Raw genomic sequence first — 24,605 nt, 5'->3', positions numbered from 1 at the left:
TATGTGTGTTCGTTGACTAATTTCACGGGGCATTAATCACGGATTAGTCAGTTTTTGCAAGGAGGGGGAGTACCGCTCAAATTTCACGCCGTATTAATCATGGGTATTAATCACTAGTAATACCACAAGGCGTCCGTTCATAGCAAGTACAATGGTGGGATAAAAGCAAGCTTATATGGCACTTTTGTCTATGTAGAGGAGAGAGATAAGGAAAAGGTGAAGGAGTGGGCTCTCATGCAAGAGCCAGCCTCTACGCGTGCACCATGCTCTTAGGTCCCAATGCTACTGCCCTCTCGTCTTCCGTGCCAGTAAGGCGGGAGATTCTACATTCATTCTACTCCCTCCATTTGGGTTTGAAAGTTGGGGGCACCGATACATATATTATGAAGGTATACATGTATTTATTATGCTAACTAGATACATTTATAGTGAAGTTGGTTGTTTATACAATTTTTTGTGAAGGTATACATGTATTTATTATGCTAACTGGATACATTTGGAACAACTGATAGACCATATCATACCTTTGAACATAGAATTGTCTTTGTTTTCCCCTAAAATAATACCGTATTATTCCAACACAAAGTTGAGAAGAAGAAAACTACCCGCATATATTACTCTTTTTATGGAGAACAAGTATTATTTGAGTGCATTCTTATTTTATCTCAAATAATTGTATGATAAAAGACCAATAAATTAATGTAGGTATTAATTCATAATAATAGCCATTGTATTAAGCTTTACAAGAAAAGTGGTGGCACAAACTCCACATCTGAGAAATAATTTGGTGAAATTTTGTCAACTGTTGTAGTTTTTCCGTGTCCTATGTTTTCCCCAAGGTAATATATTTTAGTAGTTATGTTTATTTTGTTTATTCAAATAACTCCAAATTCGGTGATCACATTACAAAAACAAATCATATCATTAACCGATGTGCGTCAATATGTCTTCACTTCAACATGATTTGAGCATGACAACTGAAAAGGAGAAAAATGATTTTTAATTTGTTATTAGCTTTTTGATATATTGTACGGTGAAATAGCTAGTATATGGTGGTACTTTTAGTGGAATTTTTTTGCAGCGTAGTAGATCTATTTGAGGGGTATCTGGCTGGAAAATAAGTTGAATGCCATCATTTTGACATGTTTGTAGAACTCAACTTTGTGGCATCAATTGGTCTATCAATAACTTTGTTTTGATTCTTCAAAAGAAGTTATCCAAAGCGCCAACACATATAATCTCAGTAATGGCTAGTTGGTGTACAATAGCATTTGGCGCGATCTAAACACAACAAGATAAGCTGACCCAGCCAATGGCATCATCACATCCGATGATGTTACTCAATTCAAGATGAATACAAGGAAAAATGACTTATTTCAAATGTATTCTTAGCTTATTTTGAAATATTGTGTGATAATATAGTCGCTATATGATGACCCTTGCCCTTGTAGCGTAGAATATCTATTTAAGAAATATCTAGATGGATATATTAACCATTGTCATTTTGACATGTCCATTCAACTCAACTTTTGTCAACCAGTTTGTCGATAACTTCCTTGGTTCTTTAAAGAAGATATTCAAAGTCGAAGCATATGGCCAACACATATCATCTTTATAACGGCAAGCCAACGGTGTGCGCATTTGGCATCATCTGAACACAATAAAACACAATTACTCACAAAGAGTTGAAGCCAACCAATGGCACAACCTTTTTTGCTCCCCATTTCCTTGAAACATAGGCATTTAAGACTGCCTCTGATATATGTTACTCAATTCCACTCGAACACAACAAAATACGTTGGCTCACAAGGAGTTCAAGCCAACCAATGGCATGAACCCTCTCCGACACGCGTTACTCAATTTGAGAAACACGTGTCAAAGTGTGCATGACTCGTCAATAGGAGTCAGAGGCTCGGGTCATGCCGGGTACCTCATTTGGTACCCTTAGCCAAGATCCACTCTCCTTCCCCAATGATCTCACTACTACAATGCGCTGACAAAACCAGGGAGCCTTCCAATCCTGTAACTCCCTCCTTAAAACCCCTCTGCCCACACTCCCCACTCTCTCCACCCACCAAGCCCACAACCATGGCTGCGCTCCACCGCCTCCTTCTCCTCCTCCGTCCTCTCGTCGGCCTCCTAGTTCTACTCCCACTCCCGATTGCCGCCTCCGACGACGCCAGTTACCTCCTCGCCGCCAAGGCTGTGCTCTCTGACCCCGCCGGCGCCCTCTCCGTCTGGGATGCCGGGTCCAGCCATTCCCTCTGCGCGTGGCCGCACGTGTTGTGCGCCGGAAAATCCACCGCCGTGGCCGGGCTCTACCTCGTCAAGCTCTCCCTCGCCGGCGGCTTCCCGGCCTCGGTTTGCTCGTTGAGGTCCCTGCAGCACCTCGACCTCTCCCAGAACGACCTAGTGGGCCCTCTGCCCGCCTGCCTCACCGCCCTCCCTGCACTCTTGAACCTCACCCTCGCCGGGAACGGCTTCTCCGGCGAGGTCCCGCCGGCTTACGGCGGCGGCTTCCGGTCGCTCGTCGTGCTCAACCTGGTCCAGAACTCCATCTCCGGCGAGTTCCCCTGGTTCCTGGCCAAAATCAGCACCCTCCAGGAGCTCCTGCTCGCCTACAACGCGTTCACGCCGTCGCCGTTGCCGGAGAAGCTCGGCGACCTCGCCGACCTCCGGGAGCTGTTTCTCGCCAACTGCTCCCTGAGCGGTAAAATCCCTCCTTCCATCGGAAACCTCGGGAATCTCGTCAATCTGGACCTCTCCATGAACGCCCTCTCCGGCGAGATACCCAGGAGCATTGGGAATTTGAGTTCTCTGGTCCAGATGGAGCTCTACAAGAACCAGCTCTCCGGGAGGATACCGGTGGGGCTGGGGGGTCTCCAGAAGCTCCGGTTCTTGGACATCTCCATGAACCGGCTAACCGGCGAGATACCGGAGGACATTTTCGCCGCGCCAAGCCTGGAGAGCGTGCACATTTACCAGAACAACCTGACCGGGCGCTTGCCGGCGTCGCTGGGGGCGGCGACGCGTCTTGCCGATCTAAGGATGTTCGGCAACCAGATCGAGGGGCCGTTCCCGCCGGAGTTCGGGAAGCATTGCCCCCTCGGGTTCCTGGACATGTCGGACAACCGTATGTCGGGACCAATCCCGGCGACGCTGTGCGCTTCAGGGAAGCTGGCGCAGCTCATGCTGCTGGACAACCAGTTCGAGGGCGCCATTCCGGCGGAGTTCGGGCAATGCCGGACACTGACGAGGGTCCGGCTGCAGAACAACCGCCTCTCCGGGTCCGTGCCGCCGGAATTCTGGGCGCTTCCTCTTGTCCAGATGCTCGAGCTTCGTTCAAATGCTCTGTCCGGCACGGTCGATCCTGCCATTGGCGGTGCCAAGAACCTGTTCGACCTGCTCATACAGGGCAACCGATTCACCGGCGTTCTGCCAGCCGAGCTGGGGAATTTGTCCTTGCTGCGAAGGCTTCTTGCATCAGACAACAACTTCTCCGGTCCGGTGCCGCCGTCGCTCGTCGAGCTTTCTGAGCTATCCCAGCTCGACCTGAGCAACAATTCCCTCTCCGGGGAGATCCCACGGAAGATTGGACAGCTGAAGCAGCTGACAGTGCTGAACCTTTCGCACAACCACCTCGCCGGGACGATCCCTCCAGAGCTCGGGGAAATCCACCGGATGAACTCGCTGGACTTGTCGGAGAACGAGCTCTCCGGCGAGGTGCCCGTGCAACTGCAGAATCTCGTGCTCTCTGCTTTCAACCTGTCGTATAACAAGCTCAGTGGACCTCTGCCTCTCTTCTTCAGTGCCACGTACCAGCAGAGCTTCTTGGGTAACCCCGGCCTGTGCCATGGGGTATGCGCAGGCAACGACGACCACGGTGCCATCCCAGCCGCCAGAGTCCACCTGATCGTCTCCATCCTCGCGGCATCTGCCATCGTCCTGCTCATGGGTTTAGCATGGTTCACTTACAAGTACAGAAGCTACAAGAAGCGTGCCGCTGAAATCAGTGCTGTCGAGTCAAGTTGGGACCTCACATCCTTCCACAAGGTGGAGTTCAGTGAGATGGACATAGTGAACAGCCTCGACGAGAACAACGTGATCGGCAAGGGTGCGGCAGGGAAGGTGTACAAGGTGGTTGTTGGGCCTAGCAGTGAGGCCATGGCTGTCAAGAAGCTCTGGGACAGCGACGTCGAAAGCAAGAAGAAGAGGAACGATAGTTTTGAGGCTGAGGTGGCCACACTGAGCAATGTCAGGCACAAGAACATCGTCAAGCTCTTCTGCTGCGTGACCAACGGCACCTGCCGGCTGCTTGTCTACGAGTACATGCCGAATGGCAGCCTGGGGGACTTCCTCCACAGTGCCAAAGCCGGCATCCTGGATTGGCCAACGAGGTATAAGATCGCGGTCCATGCCGCCGAGGGCCTCTCCTACTTGCACCATGACTGCGTGCCCTCGATCGTCCACCGGGACGTGAAGTCGAACAACATTTTGCTCGATGCGGAGTTCGGCGCAAAGGTTGCGGACTTTGGTGTTGCAAAGACTATTGAGAATGGGCCGGCCACCATGTCAGTCATCGCTGGCTCCTGTGGTTACATTGCTCCTGGTGAGTTCTTGATGCCTGATTTGCTTCTAGCATGTTTAAAACGTCATAAAAAATGTTACATGCAGTTTTTCCCTTGTTGAAAGCAACATTTACATGACATTTTCTGCATAATTATTTTGTAACTTTGTTCTTGTGCACTGGTGGCACTGCTAAAACCTTGTACTCCATATTTTAAGAAAGGACCGTGTGTGTGATTTTGTTCCTTTGTGCATTGCAGAGTATGCCTACACCCTCCATGTAACCGAGAAGAGCGACGTGTACAGCTTTGGCGTGGTCATTCTGGAGCTCGTCACCGGCAAGAGGCCCATGGCGCCAGAGATCGGCGAGAAGCACCTGGTGGTCTGGGTTTGCGACAATGTCGATCAGCATGGTGCGGAGTCTGTTCTTGATCACAGGCTTGTTGGCCAGTCCCATGATGAGATGTGCAAGGTTCTGAACATCGGCCTGCTGTGCGTCAACACCGTCCCGACCAAACGTCCACCGATGAGGGCTGTGGTGAAGATGCTGCAAGAGGTTGGGGGACAGAACAAGCCCAAGGCGAAGGAGGAGGTGGCCCCTTCTCTCTGAAGAACCATGGATAGGAATAATGCTAATTTTGTGCACTTCTTGGATCATGTACTTATTACCGTTAACTAGGAGTCATATCAGACCTTAAGAAGTGCACTGCTGATAGCAGCTAGTAGTAGTTTGTTCTGAACATTTAGAACTGCACTTTGGTAAACTCAAAAGCTTGGAAGCTAACCTTTTGCTCTGAATGAATGAATGAAATGTGCAGTTGCTGTCAACCAATCTGTGACAGAGATCCGATGTTGTTGCAAAGAATGCTTGATGCTTTTGTGGTGACTGGCTGTAACTTTTGTTGCCTCCATTTCCAGCACTGAAAGTGCACTTTGTTTCTTTTTCACACAGCCTTTTTCATCGTGAAGATGCTTTGGAACAGCTTATGGAGATGCTGCCATGCTCAGTGGGCTGAATGAAGCACTCATGAACCATAACAGGAGTACAAGTCTAGAAGTCCCATCTAAAGCATGCTTTGATAGCTCTGTTACCAGCACTAGTGCTTGGTGCTTTAGCGGTAGTGATTGCATTTCGGTGTCCCTGTTGACTGTTGTTCTCGTTTCTTCTTTTTGGTCGGTTTTCCTTTTGATTGTGCTGGTAAAGCAAACTCTGATACAGTCTCCAGTACCCATGGCTGCTGTAGTAACAACATAGCATAAGCTGGAGATGGCATTGCCTTTATGTACTCCTTGGCCTCCCCTTGACTACGGATCAGAAGTTTCACCTGCCTTTGCAGCTCCTAAATCATTGGTCGCCAGGACAAGTAAACTGTACACAAACTTATAGGGACAAAGAAATTTATTGGGATGCAGTTCTGAAGCCTATGTTCAGTAGAACACATAACTGTCTTAGCTTCCCAGTGGCACACATGTCCTTGCTAGGACCGGTGTACCTAGATCTAATTTTGCAACCTGTCATTGGATGAGTTGACATGGTGCCACTGCCATGGCGTGTGTTTAATCAGTGTTTAGCCCTTTCTGTTTTCTTTTGCTTTCTCTGGTTTTTGCACCGACCATGCATGGATGTGCTTCCTTGCCCTTTCTGATCCAGAGCCATCTTGCACCCTGAATGTGTATGCAGACGGAGCTGTTATGTTTTCTTCATACAGATGGAGTAAAGTTCAGGAACGAGAAACATGCACCCTGAATGTTACTAGGAAATGCATGGATGCCCATTGAGATGATGACACCATGATGAATCTTTAGAACTTCATGCCCCTGGGCTCCACGAATCTCCTCTTCAAAAAAAAAAGGTGCATCCACTAGTAGACGACTGCACCACTAGGGTTCGTGGAGCTGCTGCTGCTGCTGCTCCTGCACATTTTGGTCTCCTCGGCGGCCAATGAGATGAGAGGGCCTGCGCAGCCATCGCTGAACAATGATGGTGAAAAGCAACAAAACACAAAATGAAAAAACAAATACTATGAGCATATGATCGAGAGGCAATGCCTTTTCCGGCTTTGTGCATGTTTTCACACGCATGGACCACTCCAAATGGTGCATGCCTACACTCAGGCCAAATGGTGCGTCTCTGCTTTGTGGACAAAGACTACAAACAGCGGAACTCAGAAAGACTTGTAAACAACATGCAGTTTTTTAAAAAACAACGAGCCACCTCGTCGATTTCCATTAAAGAAACCCGCCACAAAGTTATTGCATGAAGTAGAAACAGAGATAAAGCAAGCCTGAAACACATCAGGCAAAACATCAACTGCACGCGGGCAGCAAGACCACGGCCAGATCGGGCCCAAGAGCAAACAGACTAGTTTTGATCCCGCAAAAAAAAAAAAGAGACTAGTTTCGAGCTCACAAACCCACAGGCAAAACACTCATGTAAATATGGCTTGAGATCACAACAAGCAAGCCTGGGAAGCTCATGCCAGAGCACACATAGAACAGAGATCAAGCATAAACAGAGCCCATCAACAGCAGATCCTCTTAGCCATATAGGATTCCAGCACCATCTTGATCTTCAGAGCTCCCTCTTCAGTTTTCTCTTTGTCTTGTTTTTTCTGCAACATGCTCCAAGTTTTAAGTGACACCGGCTAAAAATAACAGCTGCAGGATCATCAGGAATTCTTAATCAAAACATGCACTGTCTCTTGTGTTCCAGATTTTTTTTCTTTCGGAAAGGGGTTACCCCAGCCTCAGCCTCTGCATCACAGGATGCACACAACCAAATTGTCACACCTCCCCTAAGAACCAGATGCCTCTGGTTTCTAGCGAAAGAATAGAGCCAAGTTCCCAGCATATCAGAAACCCCTTCATGAGGTCTAGCCAGATCAAAGGCACACACAACCTCCCGCAAAAAAAAAGGCACACACAACCACTTGCCAAACTAATTTTGCAAGACTGCGCTTAAAGAAAAGATGATCCAACAAATGAAGCGGGAGACAATGCATTTTAGCCTGCTTTGTTGCTGAAAGCAGAAGAGTCTTGGAAATACGAAGGAACCAAGGGATCAACACCACTGGAGAACCCAAGACAAAACAGCTTGTTTCATGTGATCATATTATCATGTCTGGTTTACATGACCAATAAGAAGCTTGAGAAGTTGAGTGCTTTGGAAATACAGGATAAAAAATTTCTAATGCAGGTGTTCTCTCTCTGGTCTTAACTCTTTTGGAGCGAACGGAACTCTGACCCGGTGGAGCAGGAAGGGGAAGGGGCAAAGGTGATCAAACGGCGACATCCCTAGAAGCTCAATGGTGATCGGAAGGGTAATATCAGCACCACTTGAGTTCAGAGAACTGGTTCGATCACGGTGAAGTGATGGGAGGAGAAGAAACAGAGTAAAAAGGGGCTGGGGAGTTCATTCCCTAAGGCAGTGGGGCGCACGCCACCCCCCAAGTCCTATTCTTTGGTAAATGCTCACCTCCTAACAGTTCAGATAATGTTTTACCAATTCAAGTCACCAAGTGATCTGAAATACTAGTAAATGATGCTTACTGGTAATTCCTACAACAATCGGTGGTAAATCATCCAATAAGCTCATTATGTTACACTCTATATTGCCATGCAAGGTTCTCTGAAATCTGAACTAATAGCAGAGTGAACTATTTTTTTCCGATAAAGGGCGCTTTTATTATCTCGAAATGTAGCATCAAGCGGATACAAAACATTATGAGTAACACCCGGCCTCTGCATAACTAGGATGCACACAGCCCAACACGGAAAGTCTGACAAAATGAATGGAAAAAAACGACAAATCGGCGACAGTAGAGTCCTATAGACCACGACAGTAGAGTCCTATAAACCGACACTATGCCTATGATATTACACTTTATACTCAGCAAGTGACGGTGATGTGAGGTTTCTTGATCTTGTCCCCAAACAGCTCACGAATCGCCTGCGACAATGAGAACCTTGTCTTCGACACCCATTTGCCGCTGTCTTCCGCTTGCACGAGACCTCCAGGAAGTATTTGGTCAGGACGGCGATGTGCACCGCAGCACCGTCCTCGCCGCCGACGACCCGGATCCTGGTGGCCTCGTCTGGCACAGTGCACATGTCGTCCGGGAAACAGGAAATGGAGAACTCTGCGGTGTCCTTGTCGAGTACAAGAAAACTGTGGTCTGCGGTCACCATCCAGTAGATCCAGTCTGATGCGTGCCCTGCGTAGTGGATGCTGGTCAACAATGGAAGTTCCGACTGTCGGCGAGCTCCCAGTCTGCACCAGCGCCGTCCGTGAGGAAATCGAGCGAGAAGTGCCGCGCGTCTAAGGCGTCCGCCGGTGGCGAGGGCGACGAGGGGAAGAAGACGGGGTTGCAGCCAGGTGGACGCGGAAACGCATACGTGCGATCTTCGACGCGGTAGTGTCCGACGACGGGGGCGTGCGGGTGGAGAGAACAGAATCGGCGGAGGAAGCCGCCGTCGCCGACGACGCGGCGCCACTGCTTGCAGGTGCAAGCGGCACGGACGAGTTGGAGAGAGGAAGGGAGGCGCAGGAATACTAACTCGATCAGCTCGTCGGGAAGGCGGTGCGTGGCCGCCGGCGACGCGTCCCTCCGACCATTCTTGCGACGGCGGCGGCTGCGAACCCCCATTGCCACCGGCAACCCCAGTCACGGGCGCAGGCTTTCCTTTCTGAACGGGCCATGGCTTTCTTTCTCTAGTTTCAAGGAAGGATATTTGTTGAGCCCGGAATTTCCAATTCAGCGCTTATAGCGCTGAATACGCGTTTTGGTACGTAACTCCACCTCTCTAGCCTACGTTCTGTAATGGGCCAGCCCATATAGCAGTTATGGTTTTGGAATTCCGGGTAGCGAGTTTTTTTATAGTTATTTTAATTGAATCAACGAATATTTTTTGAATAGAAAATCAATATCTCATAGGAAAAACAAAAAATTGGTGAAGGCGATTTCAGAATAAACAAAATCAATATCAAAGTTACTTAGCTTATTTTTCTCAATTTCATTCGAATCACTCCTCGATTTAGTATATCTAATATGAATTGATGATTCGAACACGTATAGGTAGACCTTCTCAAAGGTTCTTGAAAAAGGGGTAATTTTTCTTGGCATGTATTCTTTTTATAGATTAACTATAGGATTCTTGTCGGCAAGGACTTCCAGTTATCAAGCTAAGAATATTATATCTATACTTTCATCTTAAGATTTCTTTTTTTTCCATAGGGGGTCATGATGTCTTTATGTAGAATTGTGGGCCTATTCATTAGCTCCTACTTATGGTGTACTATTTTTGTGACATATAGGAGTATGTATTATGACCGATTTAATAGAAAAGAGGGACTAAATCTGTTAATTGTTCTCGAGTAGCACATATTCCTATCGTAATTCCCTGATTTTGAAATGTTGCAAAGCCCGGGGCATTAAAAAGTGAGAAATATAAATAGAAATTAATATCATTCAAATTGCCATTGCAAAATAATTAGTGTTCCAAGCATTAACAAAAAAAATGGACTAAGAAAAGAAAGAGAGGAAAAAATTTCTAGTAAATACTACAAAAAAAGAGCTTTCACGTAGAACAAAAAATAATGATTTTTTTCTAAGTAGCTATAGGAAGATTCCAGTGGATTTTTTTTCTATTTTTTCGCTACTTTTCGCTTAATTTTTATTTTTATTATTTTTCCTTTTTCTTTTCTGTGAACATCTGATGAAATTCGTGAACATTTTTTCAAATTTGGGACTTCAAATTCACGAATACTTTTGCAAATCTATGAAGATTGTTTCAAATTCATGAACAATTTCGAAACTCCCGAATGTTTTTTAAATTCAAGAACATTATTCAAATGTCAACCAATTGAAGTTCCTGAACATATTTCAAATTCTGAAAAAAATTGAATTCTTGTTGTTTTCAAATTCGTGGCATATTTTTAAAATTCATGAATTGTTAAATATTGATTTGTTTTTCAAATTGATGGACTATTTTAAGTACGTGAATATTTTCAATCTGCAGGTAGAATTTTGACTATATGAAAAAAAAACATAAAAAAAACAAACTCTTAGACCAGCGAGGGAAGAAAGCCATGCGAGCGAAGTTAGCGGTCGAGTGGGGATGAGAGAGCATGTGAGCTATGAGCTTATAGGTCACGGTCTGCCTACCAATTCTGTGCGAGCGGCCGTCGCCAGTGGCGCCTATAGCCGAATAGGGTTCCCGTTGGAGTCTTCCTCGTGAACGCCTTGAACACCACTTGGTGAACCCACCGCCCACAATGTCTAGGAATTAAAAAATCAATCACAAATTCAAAAAAGACCACATGTTGAAAAAAGGTTAACGAATTTGAAAAAAAAGGTTCACAAAATCAAAAAAATGATTTTTAAAAATGTCTGTTTTAAAAAATCATCAAAAGTTTAAAAAGTTCGCAAAAATTTACAAAGTTCATCGGTTTCAGAAAAAGTTCACGAATTTAAAAAAGTTCATAAATTTTGAAAAAATTGTGCATTTTGGAAAAGGAAAGGAGAAGAAAAGGAAAACTAAAAAGAAAAAGCAAAGCTGGTTCAGAAAAAAAAACGGTTGGGAAGTTTCCCAAAACTTGGAAGAGCTCTCTGCCATTGCACCCCTTAGATGTGCCGGCCCAGTAAGTAACGCCTTCAGCGTCAGTTAACGATATGCACGTTAACTGGCGCCAGAAGGCCCCAAGTAGAATTTGGTGTTAACCGGCGCAACAGAAGCCTAATAGGATTCAACGTCATGTTGTGTCCTTAGTTCAACACGCAAAATAAAGGGAAAAGCTTATCGTCATCCGGCGGATCGTAGTAGTCGTGTCTGCCACCTCCGCTGCATGACACACGTCCAATTGATGGCTTGTATGCCATTCTTTATCGAACGCGCTTTCGAAACAAAGACTATGTTTTAGAAACATATGCAGTGTTGTAATGGTCTATGACGGGTCTAGTTTTGCAACAAAACCTCTGTTGCGGAGTTTTTTTGCAACAAAACCTCAGTTGCAGAAAAAATTGCAATAAAACCCTAGTTCTATTTTTTTCACGACAAAACAGCCATTTCAAGAAAATTCCGCAACAAGACCCATGTTGCAGAAATAATTCTGCAACAAGACATGTGTTGCGGTTATAGAGGCACGCTCGGCTCGCTTGATGCGGCAATCCGACGGCTCATGAGCTGGCTGATCTTTTAAAAATATCAGTTGGTGGACGCGTAGCACACCCCCAAAATAAAGGAGCGGAAAACACCCAATCACCGTGGGGTGGCCCATCTAGATTTTCATTTTGTTATGTTTTATACCACGTTTAAAGAAAATAGTGTGATAATTTGTTTTTTAAAAGACAAAATTAGTGGTTAAGAAAAGCGGAAATATTTTCTATATTTCCAAAAAATATTCACGGATTTTTTATAAATATTTTTTTCGGTTTATGAATATCATGGGAAAGGAAAAGTGTGTTCTAGTACGCAAACAAATGCTTGTGTATAATAAATAAAAAATTCATCATGTATTTTGAAAAATTAGGTATAAGAAATACTCCCTCTGTCCCTATAATATAAGACGTCATTACATCTAATATGCGAGTATATTGGATGTAATAACGTCTTATATTATAGGACGGAGGGAGTACATATTCATGCATCATTATTAAATGTTCATGTATATGAAATAAAATGTGCCATATGTATTTAAAGATGTCCATTTTATACAAAAAGCCATGTATTAAGATACTGATTCAAATGAATGGACGATAGGAAAAATGTAGAATTTTTTCCTTTGGTTTGATCTTTGTATGGAAAACAATTGAGTTTTACAATCCACCAATTTTTTTTTTACATTCCTATGCACAAAATAGCAAGGCAAATGCCCTAGCTATAGTATTACAATACTGCATTTTCATATGTTTTAATCCTAGTTTGACAATTTTTTAGGATTGTATGTATTTTCTATTCCTGCGAATGAAGCACTCAATTATGTAAAATTCCTATATTTCCACAATCTGATGTTTTGCACATGTAATCCTATCATATTCCTACATTGTTCCTATTGATGTGTTTTGGGGTCTTCGAATCTCGATGTTATTTTTATTATGTTGGAGATGCTTTGTACATCCGCTGAACTATGATAATAGATCTGGATCATTTTCACAAAAGAGAATAAAAGAGACCCTAAAGGATGTTCATACTTATGAAATAGAAAAGTTCAATGTGTATCTGGAAAAGTGCGTGTAGGCAAAAAATATATCCACATATAAATAAATTCCCAATGACTAGTTCATATAATTCTTAATTTTCTTACAAGAAGTATTGTTTCCTAAAATTAATATTGTGTATTTTCTTATTCTAAGAGTACAATTATTATTGTTGACTTTCTTACATTTAAAATGGTAATATACGAGTTCTAACACATTTCTAGTATTTATTACAAATCAATAAAATAACTATGAAACAAGCAATGCGAGTAGTGAATTTGACAGAGGTAGCGTATAGTAAAGAACACACTTACTCTGACTAGTGTACTTAGGGCACTCCCAATGCATTATAACTTTTTTTACGGGAAGGCCTTCATCTAGCTTTATTAAAATCAGATAACACTTACATCATCCGCTAAAAGACTAGAGATAAAACCAGGGGGTAAGTCCAACCACAAAGGCAGAGGATCGACACACCCCTGTTGAGATAGCACATGGGCAACCATATTAGACTCTCTAGTACAATGTTCAAAAAGAACCTTCCCAAACTCCTCCTTTAACCTTTGACATTCTTGAGGATAGGAGCAGCCACCATAGAATATCTAATGTTCAGATTTGAAGATTCCACGTCAACCAAAATACCCATCCGCACGAGGAGGGAATTACTCTCAATGCTATGGGCAAGCTTCAACCCTTCAATTAGAATTGTTGCTTCTGCCGAGACAATATCCACAACGTGCTTGAGTTTTGCAGTAGAAGCACTGATGAACATACCTGTATGGTCCCGTATGATGACTCCACATGAACCCACATGATCATCGACTCATCATCGGAGAGAGAAGCATCCACATTTAATACTAATTGTTCAAGTAAGGGCTTCTTCTAGGAATTTAATCTTGGGGCAGACAGTGGCTTCCCAGCTGCACATACAAATTTTAAAGCCACGTCTTGAATGGATGGGCATAGTTATGGATGTTGTACCTCCACGTGGACCTTGCATATAGGGCACTGTCCCGTTGGTAATATGTGATGGTTTGCTAGGTGGACTCCAGACGAATATCTTTACTTGAGCCAACATCTTCAAACTCCACAATCTTTTCCAACCCGCGTGAGGTGATGATCCACCTACCCAAAAGAGTTTGGGCTCTGACTCACATAGCAGTCCTCCCAATGTCTATAACACGACGAGCGTATACTAAAGACACCTAACTTAGTTAAGTGCCAAGACACATAATCCTCGATTTTGTACTGGTGAATTGGAATCTACAGTATGCGCTCGTCGTCAATGTGCCAAACATTCCAACATATCATGGTCTCATCCCATTCACTTGTAACATGATCAATAAGTTCATTTACTTTAGTTAGAACTCCGTTATCCCGGACTGTGATAATTTTTCTTAAAGAACTGTTTGGAATCCAACAATCAGTCCAAATATTGATTTTCATGGCATTGACAACCCTCCAAATACAACCTTTTTCAAAAGTTTGAATTCCTGCCCAAATACTCTCCCAAACATAAGATGATCCTTTTTTCGGCTAAGAAATAAGTATATCTCTAGAGCATAATATTTTGACCGGAGAACCCTGGCACATAATGACTCATAATTCTTAATTAGCCTCCAACATTGTTTTGCAAGCATTGCCAGGTCAAATCTACTCACATCACAGAAACACATATATACCACCTCTCTCCTTTGGGACACACATCTTACATCATGGGAACCAGTGCATTTTACGTTGGTTTTTCTCGTCACCCCACCAATAATACAAAATGGCGTTAGTGATTCCCTTGAAAATTCTCTTTGGGAATTTGAATACACTCATCGCATAAGGGGGCTACTAAGGGAGTCCTGGATTAAGGGGTCCTCGGGCGTCCGGGCTATGTGACGTGGGCTGGACTAATGGGCCATGAAGATACAAGACAGAAGACTTCCTCCCATGTCCGGATGGGACTCTCCTTGGCGTGGAAGGCAAGATTAGCATGCAGATGTGAATATTCCTTTCTTTGTAAACCGACTCTGTACAACCCTAGCCCCCTCCGATATCTATATAAATCGGAGGGTTTAGTCCGTAGAGGCAATAGTAATAATATAGGCTAGACAATTAGGGTTTAGCCATTATGATCTCGTGGTAGATCAACTCTTGTAACCCCTATACTCATCAAAGTCAATCAAGCAGGACGTAGGGTATTACCTCCATCAAGAGGGCCCGAACCTGGGTACAACATCGTGTCCCTTGTTGAAAGAACATACGGTGCCCCCATGTTTGGTTTTGGTAATTGATGACAATCTCTATGGACGAATGGTTGCCTTGAGTTATATTTGAAGGTTTTGTCCATAGGCTTTTCTTGGGTACATGTGTTGGTTTCAAGAAGAGTTTGTGTCGACCAAGGTGCTATTCAAGGAATTACCTAAAGATTGGTCTTGTGAGAGGTTGATCAAGACTAAGTCAAAGAGTGAATCAAGTTGATCAACCCACAAAGCGTAGAAGATGTACCGAGAGGGATCAAGTGATCCCATGGTATGGTAAGCATTGTCAATTACGCTTTGTGTACTAACCCATGGTCTTCATGAGAGTTCTTTGTGGGGTTAGGTTGCGGTGTGCAAGTTCAAATGGAGCATGATAACCCACAAGTATAGGGGATCGCAACAACTTTCGAGGGTAGAGTATTCAACCCAAATTTATTGATTCGACACAAGGGGAGCGAAAGAATATTCTCAAGTATTAGCAGCTGAGTTGTTAATTCAACCACACCTGGAAACTTAGTATCTGCAGCAAAGTGTTTAGTAGCAAAGTAATATGATAGTGATGGTAACGGTAACAAAAGAGTAATGAAAGCAAAGTAATGTTTTTGGTATTTTGTAGTGATTATAACAATAGCAATGGGAAAGTAAATAAGCGTAAACCAGTATATGGAGAGCTCGTAGGAATCGGATCAATGATGGATAATTATGCCGGATGTGGTTCATCATGTAACAGTCATAACCTAGGGTGACACAGAACTAACTCCAATTCGTCAATGTAATGTAGTCATGTATTCCGAATATAGTCATACGTGCTTATGGAAAAGAACTTGCATGACATCTTTTGTCCTACCCTCCCGTGGCAGTGGGGTCCTAATGGAAACTAAGGGATATTAAGGCATCCTTTTAATAGAGAACCGGAACAAAGCATTAGCACATAGTGAATACATGAACTCCTCAAACTACGGTCATCACCGGTAAGTATCCCGATTATTGTCACTTCGGGGTTAACGGATCATAACACATAATAGGTGACTATAGACTTGCAAGGTAGGATCAAGAACTCTCATATATTGATGAAAACATAATAGGTTCAGATCTGAAATCATGGCACTCGGGCCCTAGTGACAAGCATTAAGCATAGCAAAGTCATAGCAACATCGATCTCAGAACATAGTGGATACTAGGGATCAAACCCTAACAAAACTAACTTGATTACATGATAAATCTCATCCAACTCATCACCGTCCAGCAAGCCTACGATGGAATTACTCACGCACGGCGGTGAGCATCATGAAATTGGTGATGGAGGATGGTTGATGATGACGACGGCGACGAATCCCCCTCTCTGGAGCCCCGAACGGACTCCAGATCAGCCCTCCCGAGAGGTTTTAGGGCTTGGCAGCAGCTCCGTATCGTAAAACGCGATGATTCCTTCTCTCTTATTTTTTCTCCCCGAAAGCAGTTATATAGAGTTGGAGTTGGAGTCGGGAGGTCTCCAGGGGGCCCACGAGGTAGGGGCGCGCCCTAGGGGGGGCGCCCCCCACCCTCGTGGCAAGGGTGTGGGCCCCCTGGTCTTCATCTTTGGTGAGGATTTTTTATTATTTATTGTAAGATATTCCATGGAGTTTCAGGTCATTCCGAGAACTTTTGTTTTCTGCACATAAAACAACATCATGGCAATTCTGCTGAAAACAATGTCAGTATGGGTTAGTTCCATTCAAATCATACAAGTTAGAGTCCAAAACAAGGGCAACCGTGTTTGGAAAAGTAGATACGACGTGGACGTATCAACTCCCCCAAGCTTAAACCCTTGCTTGTCCTCAAGCAATTTAGTTGACAAACTGAAAGAAATAAAGAAAAACTTTTACAAACTCTGTTTGCTCTTGTTGTTGTAAATATGTCAAGCTAGCATTCAAGTTTTCAGCAAAGATTATAACTAACCATATTTGCAATAATTCTCAGGTCTCATGATTACCCATATCAATAGCATAATTAACTAGCCAGCCATAATAATAAATCTCGGATGACAACACTTTCTCAAAACAATCATAATATGATATAACAAGATGGTATCTCGCTAGCCCTTTCTGAGACCGCAAAACATAAATGCAGAGCACCTTTAAAGATCAAGGACTGACTAGACATTGTAATTCATGGTAAAAGAGATCCAATCATAGTCACACCCAATGTAAACTAACAATAATGAATGCAAATGACAGCGGTGCTCTCCAACTGGTGCTTTTTAATAAGAGGGTGATGACTCAACATAAAAGTAAATAGATAGGCCCTTCGAAGAGGGAAGCAGGGATTTGTAGAGGTGTCAGAGCTCGGTTTTGAAATAGAGGTGAATAACATTTTGAGCGGTATACTTTCATTGTCAACATAACAACCAAGAGATGGCGATATCTGTTGGGTTTCGTAGTAATTTCAAAAAAATTCCTACGCACACGCAAGATCATGTGATGCATATCAACGAGATGGGAGAGTGTTGTCTACGTACCCACGCAGACCGACTGCGGAAGCGTTGACGCAACGTAGAGGAAGTAGTCGTACGTCTTCACGATTCAACCGATCAAGCACCGAAACTACGGCACCTCCGAGTTCGAGCACACGTTCAGCTCGATGACGATCCCCGGACTCCGATCCAGCAAAGTGTCAGGGAAGAGTTCCGTCAGCATGACGGCGTGGTGACGATCTTGATGCACTACGACAGCAGGGCTTCGCCTAAACTCCGCTACAGTATTATCGAGGATTATGGTGGCTGGGGGCACCGCATACGGCTAAGGAATAGATCACGTGGATCAACTTGTGTGTTCTAGGGTGCCTCTACCTCAGTATATAAAGGACCAAAGGGGGGAGGCTGGCCGGCCACAAGGGGTGCGCCAGGAGAGTCCTACTCCCTCTGGGAGTAGGATTCCCCCCAATCCTAGTTGGAATAGGATTCGCGGAGGGGGAAAAGAGAGAGAGGGGGCCGGCCACCTCTCCTAGTCCTAATAGGACTAGGGGAAGGGGGAGGCGCACAGCCCATGTAGGGCTGCCTCTTCTCTTTTCCACTAAGGCCCATCATGGCCCATTTAGCTCCCGGGGGGTTCCGGTAACCTTCCCGGTACTCCGGTAAAATCCCGATTTCACCCGGAACACTTCCGATATCCAAACATAGGCTTCCAATATATCAATCTTTATGTCTCGACCATTTCGAGACTCCTCGTCATGTCCTTGATCACATCCGGGACTCCGAACAACCTTCGGTACATCAAAAATGCATAAACTCATAATATAACTGTCATCGTAACCTTAAGCGTGCGGACCCTACGGGTTCGAGAACAATGTAGACATGACCGAGACACGTCTCCGATCAATAACCAATAGCGGGACCTGGATGCCCATATTGGCTCCTACATATTCTACGAAGATCTTTATCGGTCAGACCGCATAACAACATACGTTGTTCCCTTTGTCATCGGTATGTTACTTGCCCGAGATTCGATCGTCGGTATTCCAATACCTAGTTCAATCTCGTTACCGGCAAGTCTCTTTACTCGTTCCGTAATACATCATCTCGCAACTACCTCATTAGTTGCAATGCTTGCAAGGCTTATGTGATGTGCATTACCGAGAGGGCCCAGAGATACCTCTCCGACAATCGGAGTGACAAATCCTAATCTCGAAATACGCCAACCCAACATCTACCTTTGGAGACACCTGTAATGCTCCTTTATAATCACCCAGTTACGTTGTGACGTTTGGTAGCACCCAAAGTGTTCCTCCGGCAAACGGGAGTTGCATAATCTCATAGTCATAGGAACATGTATATGTCATGAAGAAAGCAATAGCAACATACTAAACGATCGGGTGCTAAGCTAATGAAATGGGTCATGTCAATCAGATCATTCTCTTAATGATGTGATCCCGTTAATCAAATAACAACACTTTGTTCATGGTTAGGAAACATGACCATCTTTGATTAACGAGCTAGTCAAGTAGAGGCATACTAGTGACACTAAGTTTGTCTATGTATTCACACATGTATTATGTTTCCGGTTAATACAATTCTAGCATGAATAATAAACATTTATCATGATTGTAAGGAAATAAATAATAACTATATTATTGCCTCTAGGGCATATTTCCTTCAGTCTCCCACCTGTACTAGAGTCAATAATCTAGATTACACAGTAATGATTCTAACACCCATGGAGCCTTGGTGCTGATCATGTTTTGCTCGTGGAAGAGGCTTAGTCAATGGGTCTGCAACATTCAGATCCGTATGTATCTTGCAAATCTCTATGTCTCCCACCTGGACTAGATCCCGGATGGAATTGAAGCGTCTCTTGATGTGCTTGGTTCTTTTGTGAAATCTGGATTCCTTTGCCAAGGCAATTGCACCAGTATTGTCACAAAAGATTTTCATTGGACCCGATGCACTAGGTATGACACCTAGATCGGATATGAACTCCTTCATCCAGACTCCTTCATTTGCCGCTTCCGAAGCAGCTATGTACTCCGCTTCACATGTAGATCCTGCTACGACGCTTTGTTTAGAACTGCACCAACTGACAGCTCCACCGTTTAATGTAATCACGTATCCGGTTTGCGATTTAGAATCGTCCGGATCAGTGTCAAAGCTTGCATCAACGTAACCATTTACGACGAGCTCTTTGTCACCTCCATATACGAGAAGCATATCCTTAGTCCTTTTCAGGTATTTCAGGATGTTCTTGACCGCTGTCCAGTGATCCACTCCTGGATTACTTTGGTACCTCCCTGCTAGACTTATAGCAAGGCACACATCAGGTCTGGTACACAGCATTGCATACATGATAGATCCTATCGCTGATGCATAGGGAACATCTTTCATATCCTCTCTATCTTCTGCAGTGGTCGGGCATTGAGTCTTACTCAATTTCACACCTTGTAACCACATGCAAGAATCCTTTCTTTGCTTGATCCATTTTGAACTTCTTCAAAATTTTATCAAGGTATGTTGTTTGTGGAAGTCCAATTAAGCGTCTTGATCTATCTCTATAGATCTTAATGCCTAATATGTAAGCAGCTTCACCGAGGTCTTTCATTGAAAAACTCTTATTCAAGTATCCCTTTATGCTATCCAGAAATTTTATATCATTTCCAATCAGCAATATGTCATCCACATATAATATCAGAAATGCTACAGAGCTCCCACTCACTTTCTTGTAAATACAGGCTTCTCCAAAAGTCTGTATAAAACCAAATGCTTTGACCACACTATCAAAACGTTTATTCCAACTCCGAGAGGCTTGCACCAGTCCATAAATGGATCGCTGGAGCTTGCACACTTTGTTAGCTCCCTTTGGATCGACAAAACCTTCTGGTTGCATCATATACAACTCTTCTTCCAGAAATCCATTCAGGAATGCAGTTTTGACATCCATCTGCCAAATTTCATAATCATAAAATGCGGCAATTGCTAACATGATTCGGACAGACTTAAGCATCGCTACGGGTGAGAAGGTCTCATCGTAGTCAATCCCTTGAACTTGCCGAAAACCTTTTGCGACAAGTCGAGCTTTGTAGACAGTAATATTACCGTCAGCGTCAGTCTTCTTCTTGAAGATCCATTTATTCTCAATTGCTTGCTGATCATCGGGCAAGTCAACCAAAGTCCATACTTTGTTCTCATACTTCGATCCTATCTCAGATTTCATGGCTTCAAGCCATTTTGCGGAATCTGGGCTCACCATCGCTTCTTCATAGTTCGTAGGTTCATCATGATCTAGTAGCATGACTTCCAGAACAGGATTACCGTACCACTCTGGTGTGGATCTCACTCTGGTTGATCTACGAGGTTCAGTAGTATCTTGATCTGAAGTTTCATGATCATTATCATCAGCTTCCTCACTAACTGGTGTAGGTGTCACCGAAACAGTTTTCTGTGATGTACTACTTTCCAATAAGGGAGCAGGTACAGTTACCTCGTCAAGTTCTACTTTCCTCCCACTCACTTCTTTCGAGAGAAACTCCTTCTCCAGAAAGTTTCCGAATTTAGCAACAAAAGTCTTGCCTTCGGATCTGTGATAGAAGGTGTATCCAATAGTTTCCTTTGGATATCCTATGAAGACACATTTCTCCGATTTGGGTTCGAGCTTATCAGGTTGAAGCTTTTTCACATAATCATCGCAGCCCCAAACTTTCAGAAACGACAACTTTGGTTTCTTGCCAAACCACAGTTCATAAGGCGTCGTCTCAACGGATTTTGATGGTGCCCTATTTAACGTGAATGCGGCCGTCTCTAGAGCGTATCCCCAAAACGATAGCGGTAAATCAGTAAGAGACATCATAGATCGCATCATATCTAGTAAAGTACGATTACGACGTTCGGACATACCATTACGCTGTGGTGTTCCGGGTGGCGTGAGTTGCGAAACTATTCCACAATTTTTCAAATGTACACCAAACTCGTAACTCAAATATTCTCCTCCACGATCAGATCGTAGAAACTTTATTTTCTTGTTACGATGATTTTCAACTTCACTCTGAAATTCCTTGAACTTTTCAAATGTTTCAGACTTATGTTTCATTAAGTAGATATACCCATATCTGCTTAAATCATCTGTGAAGGTGAGAAAATAACGATATCCGCCACGAGCCTCAATATTCAACGGACCACATACATCTGTATGTATGATTTCCAACAAATCTGTTGCTCTCTCCATAGTACCGGAGAACGGTGTTTTGGTCATCTTGCCCATGAGGCACGGTTCGCAAGTACCAAGTGATTCATAATCAAGTGGTTCCAAAAGTCCATCAGTATGGAGTTTCTTCATGCGCTTTACACCGATATGACCTAAACGGCAGTGCCACAAATAAGTTGCACTATCATTATCAACTCTGCATCTTTTGGCTTCAACATTATGAATATGTGTATTACTACTATCGAGATTCAATAAGAATAGACCACTCTTCAAGGGTGCATGACCATAAAAGATATTACTCATATAAATAGAACAACCATTATTCTCTGATTTAAATGAATAACCGTTTCGCATTAAACAAGATCCAGATATAATGTTCATGCTCAACGCTGGCACCAAATAACAATTATTTAGGTCTAATACTAATCCCGAAGGTAGATGTAGAGGTAGCGTGCCGACTGCGATCACATCGACTTTGGAACCGTTTCCCACGCGCATCGTCACCTCGTCCTTAACCAATCTTCGCTTAATACGTAGTCCCTGTTTCGAGTTGCAAATATTAGCAACAGAACCAGTATCAAATACCCAGGTGCTACTGCGAGCATTAGTAAGGTACACATCAATAACATGTATATCACATATACCTTTGTTCACCTTGCCATCCTTCTTATCCGCCAAATACTTGGGGCAGTTCCGCTTCCAGTGGCCAGTCTGCTTGCAATAGAAGCACTCAGTTTCAGGCTTAGGTCCAGGTTTGGGTTTCTTCTCTTGAGTAGCAACTTGCTTGCCGTTCTTTTTGAAGTTCCCCTTCTTCTTCCCTTTGCCCTTTTTCTTGAAACTAGTGGTCTTGTTGACCATCAACACTTGATGCTCCTTCTTGATTTCTACCTCCGCAGCTTTCAGCATCGCGAAGAGCTCGGGAATAGTCTTGTTCATCCCTTGCATATTATAGTTCATCACGAAGCTCTTGTAGCTTGGTGGCAGTGATTGAAGAATTCTGTCAATGACGCAATCATCTGGAAGATTAACTCCCAATTGAATCAAGTGATTATTATACCCAGACATTTTGAGTATATGCTCACTGACAGAACTGTTCTCCTCCATCTTGCAGCTATAGAACTTATTGGAGACTTCATATCTCTCAATCCAGGCATTTGCTTGAAATATTAACTTCAACTCCTGGAACATCTCATATGCTCCATGACGTTCAAAACGTCGTTGATGTCCCGATTCTAAGCCGTAAAGCATGGCACACTGAACTATCGAGTAGTCATCAGCTTTACTCTGCCAGACGTTCATAACATCCGGCGTTGCTCCTGCAGCAGGCCTGGCACCCAGCGGTGCTTCCAGGACGTAATTCTTCTGTGCAGTAATGAGGATAATCCTCAAGTTACGGACCCAGTCCGTGTAATTGCTACCATCATCTTTCAACTTTGCTTTCTCAAGGAACGCATTAAAATTCAACGGAACAACAGCACGAGCCATCTATCTACAATCAACATAAACAAGCAAGATACTATCAGGTACTAAGTTCATGATAAGTTTAAGTTCAGTTAATCAAATTAATTAAAGAACTCCCACTTAGATAGACATCCCTCTAATCCTCTAAGTGATTACGTGATCCAAATCAACTAAACCATAACCGATCATCACGTGAGATGGAGTAGTTTTCAATGGTGAACATCGTTTATGTTGTTCATATCTACTATATGATTCACGCTCGACCTTTCGGTCTCCGTGTTCCGAGGCCATATCTGTATATGCTTGGCTCGTCAAGTATAACCTGAGTATTCCGCGTGTGCAACTGTTTTGCACCCGTTGTATTTGAATGTAGAACCTATCACACCCGATCATCACGTGATGTCTCGGCACGAAGAACTTTCGCAACGGTGCATACTCAGGGAGAACACTTCTTGATAATTTAGTGAGAGATCATCTTATAATGCTACTGTCAATCAAAGCAAGATAAGATGCATAAAAGGATAAACATCACATGCAATCAAAATAAGTGATATGATATGGCCATCATCTTGTGCTTGTGATCTCCATCTCCGAAGCACCGTCATGATCACCATCATCACCGGCGTGACACCTTGATCTCCATCGTAGCATCGTTGTCGTCTCGCCAAGTTTATGCTTCTACGACTATCGCTACCGCTTAGTGATAAAAGTAAAGCATTACATCGCGATTGCATTGCATAAAATAAAACGACAACCATAAGGCTTCTGCCAGTTGCCGATAACTCGGTTACAAAACATGATCATCTCATACAATAAAATTTATCATCATGCCTTGACCATATCACATCACAACATGCCCTGCAAAAACAAGTTAGACGTCCTCTACTTTGTTGTTGCAAGTTTTACGTGGCTGCTACGGGCTTAAGCAAGAACCAATCTCACCTACACATCAAAACCACAACGATAGTTTGTCAAATAGACTCCGTTTTAACCTTCGCAAGGACCGAGCGTAGCCACACTTGGTTCAACTAAAGTTGGAGAGACTGTCGCCCGCAAGCCACCTATGTGCAAAGCACGTCGGGGGAACCGGTCTCGCGTAAGCGTACGCGTAATGTTGGTCCGGGTCGTCTCGTCCAACAATGCCGCCGAACCAAAATATGACATGCTGGTAGGCAGTATGACTTATATCGCCCACAACTCACTTGTGTTCTACTCGTGCATATAACATCAACATAAATAACCTAGCTCGGATGCCACTGTTCGGTTTCGTAGTAATTTCAAAAAATTTCCTACGCACACGCAAGATCATGTGATGCATAGCAACGAGATGGGAGAGTGTTGTCTACGTACCCACACAGACCGACTGCGGAAGCATTGACGCAACGTAGAGGAAGTAGTCGTACGTCTTCACGATTCAACCGATCAAGCACCGAAACTACGGCACCTCCGAGTTCGAGCACACGTTC

The 24,605-nt window shown here is 43.8% G+C and overlaps 1 protein-coding gene and 1 pseudogene across 1 annotated transcript; one reads left to right on the top strand and one right to left on the bottom strand.

The window, feature by feature from the left end:
- Positions 1-2,022: 2,022 nt before the first annotated feature.
- On the top strand, positions 2,023-5,394 carry LOC147971468 (uncharacterized). Its single transcript, XM_087526119.1, has 2 exons — positions 2,023-4,609; positions 4,827-5,394. Exons 1-2 carry the CDS (start codon positions 2,089-2,091, stop codon positions 5,174-5,176), a joined length of 2,871 nt encoding a protein of 956 aa, XP_087382245.1. The 5' UTR covers positions 2,023-2,088; the 3' UTR covers positions 5,177-5,394.
- Positions 5,395-8,225: 2,831 nt separating this feature from the next.
- LOC147971467 (uncharacterized) lies at positions 8,226-9,272 on the bottom strand (annotated as a pseudogene).
- Between the last annotated feature and the right edge of the window lie 15,333 nt (positions 9,273-24,605).

This window comes from Triticum urartu, chromosome 5A (assembly GCF_056163025.1).
Source record: "Triticum urartu cultivar PI428250 chromosome 5A, HENAU_Tu73, whole genome shotgun sequence".
NCBI classification, from domain to species: domain Eukaryota; kingdom Viridiplantae; phylum Streptophyta; class Magnoliopsida; order Poales; family Poaceae; genus Triticum; species Triticum urartu.
This window is presented reverse-complemented; position numbering and strand designations above follow the sequence as displayed.

Coding starts and splice junctions, on each gene's coding strand:
- LOC147971468 (XM_087526119.1), top strand. CDS start 2,089: ATGGCTGCGCTCCACCGCCTCCTTCTCCTCCTCCGTCCTCTCGTCGGC. Junction 4,610..4,826: donor CTGTGGTTACATTGCTCCTG/GTGAGTTCTTGA, acceptor TGTGCATTGCAG/AGTATGCCTACACCCTCCAT.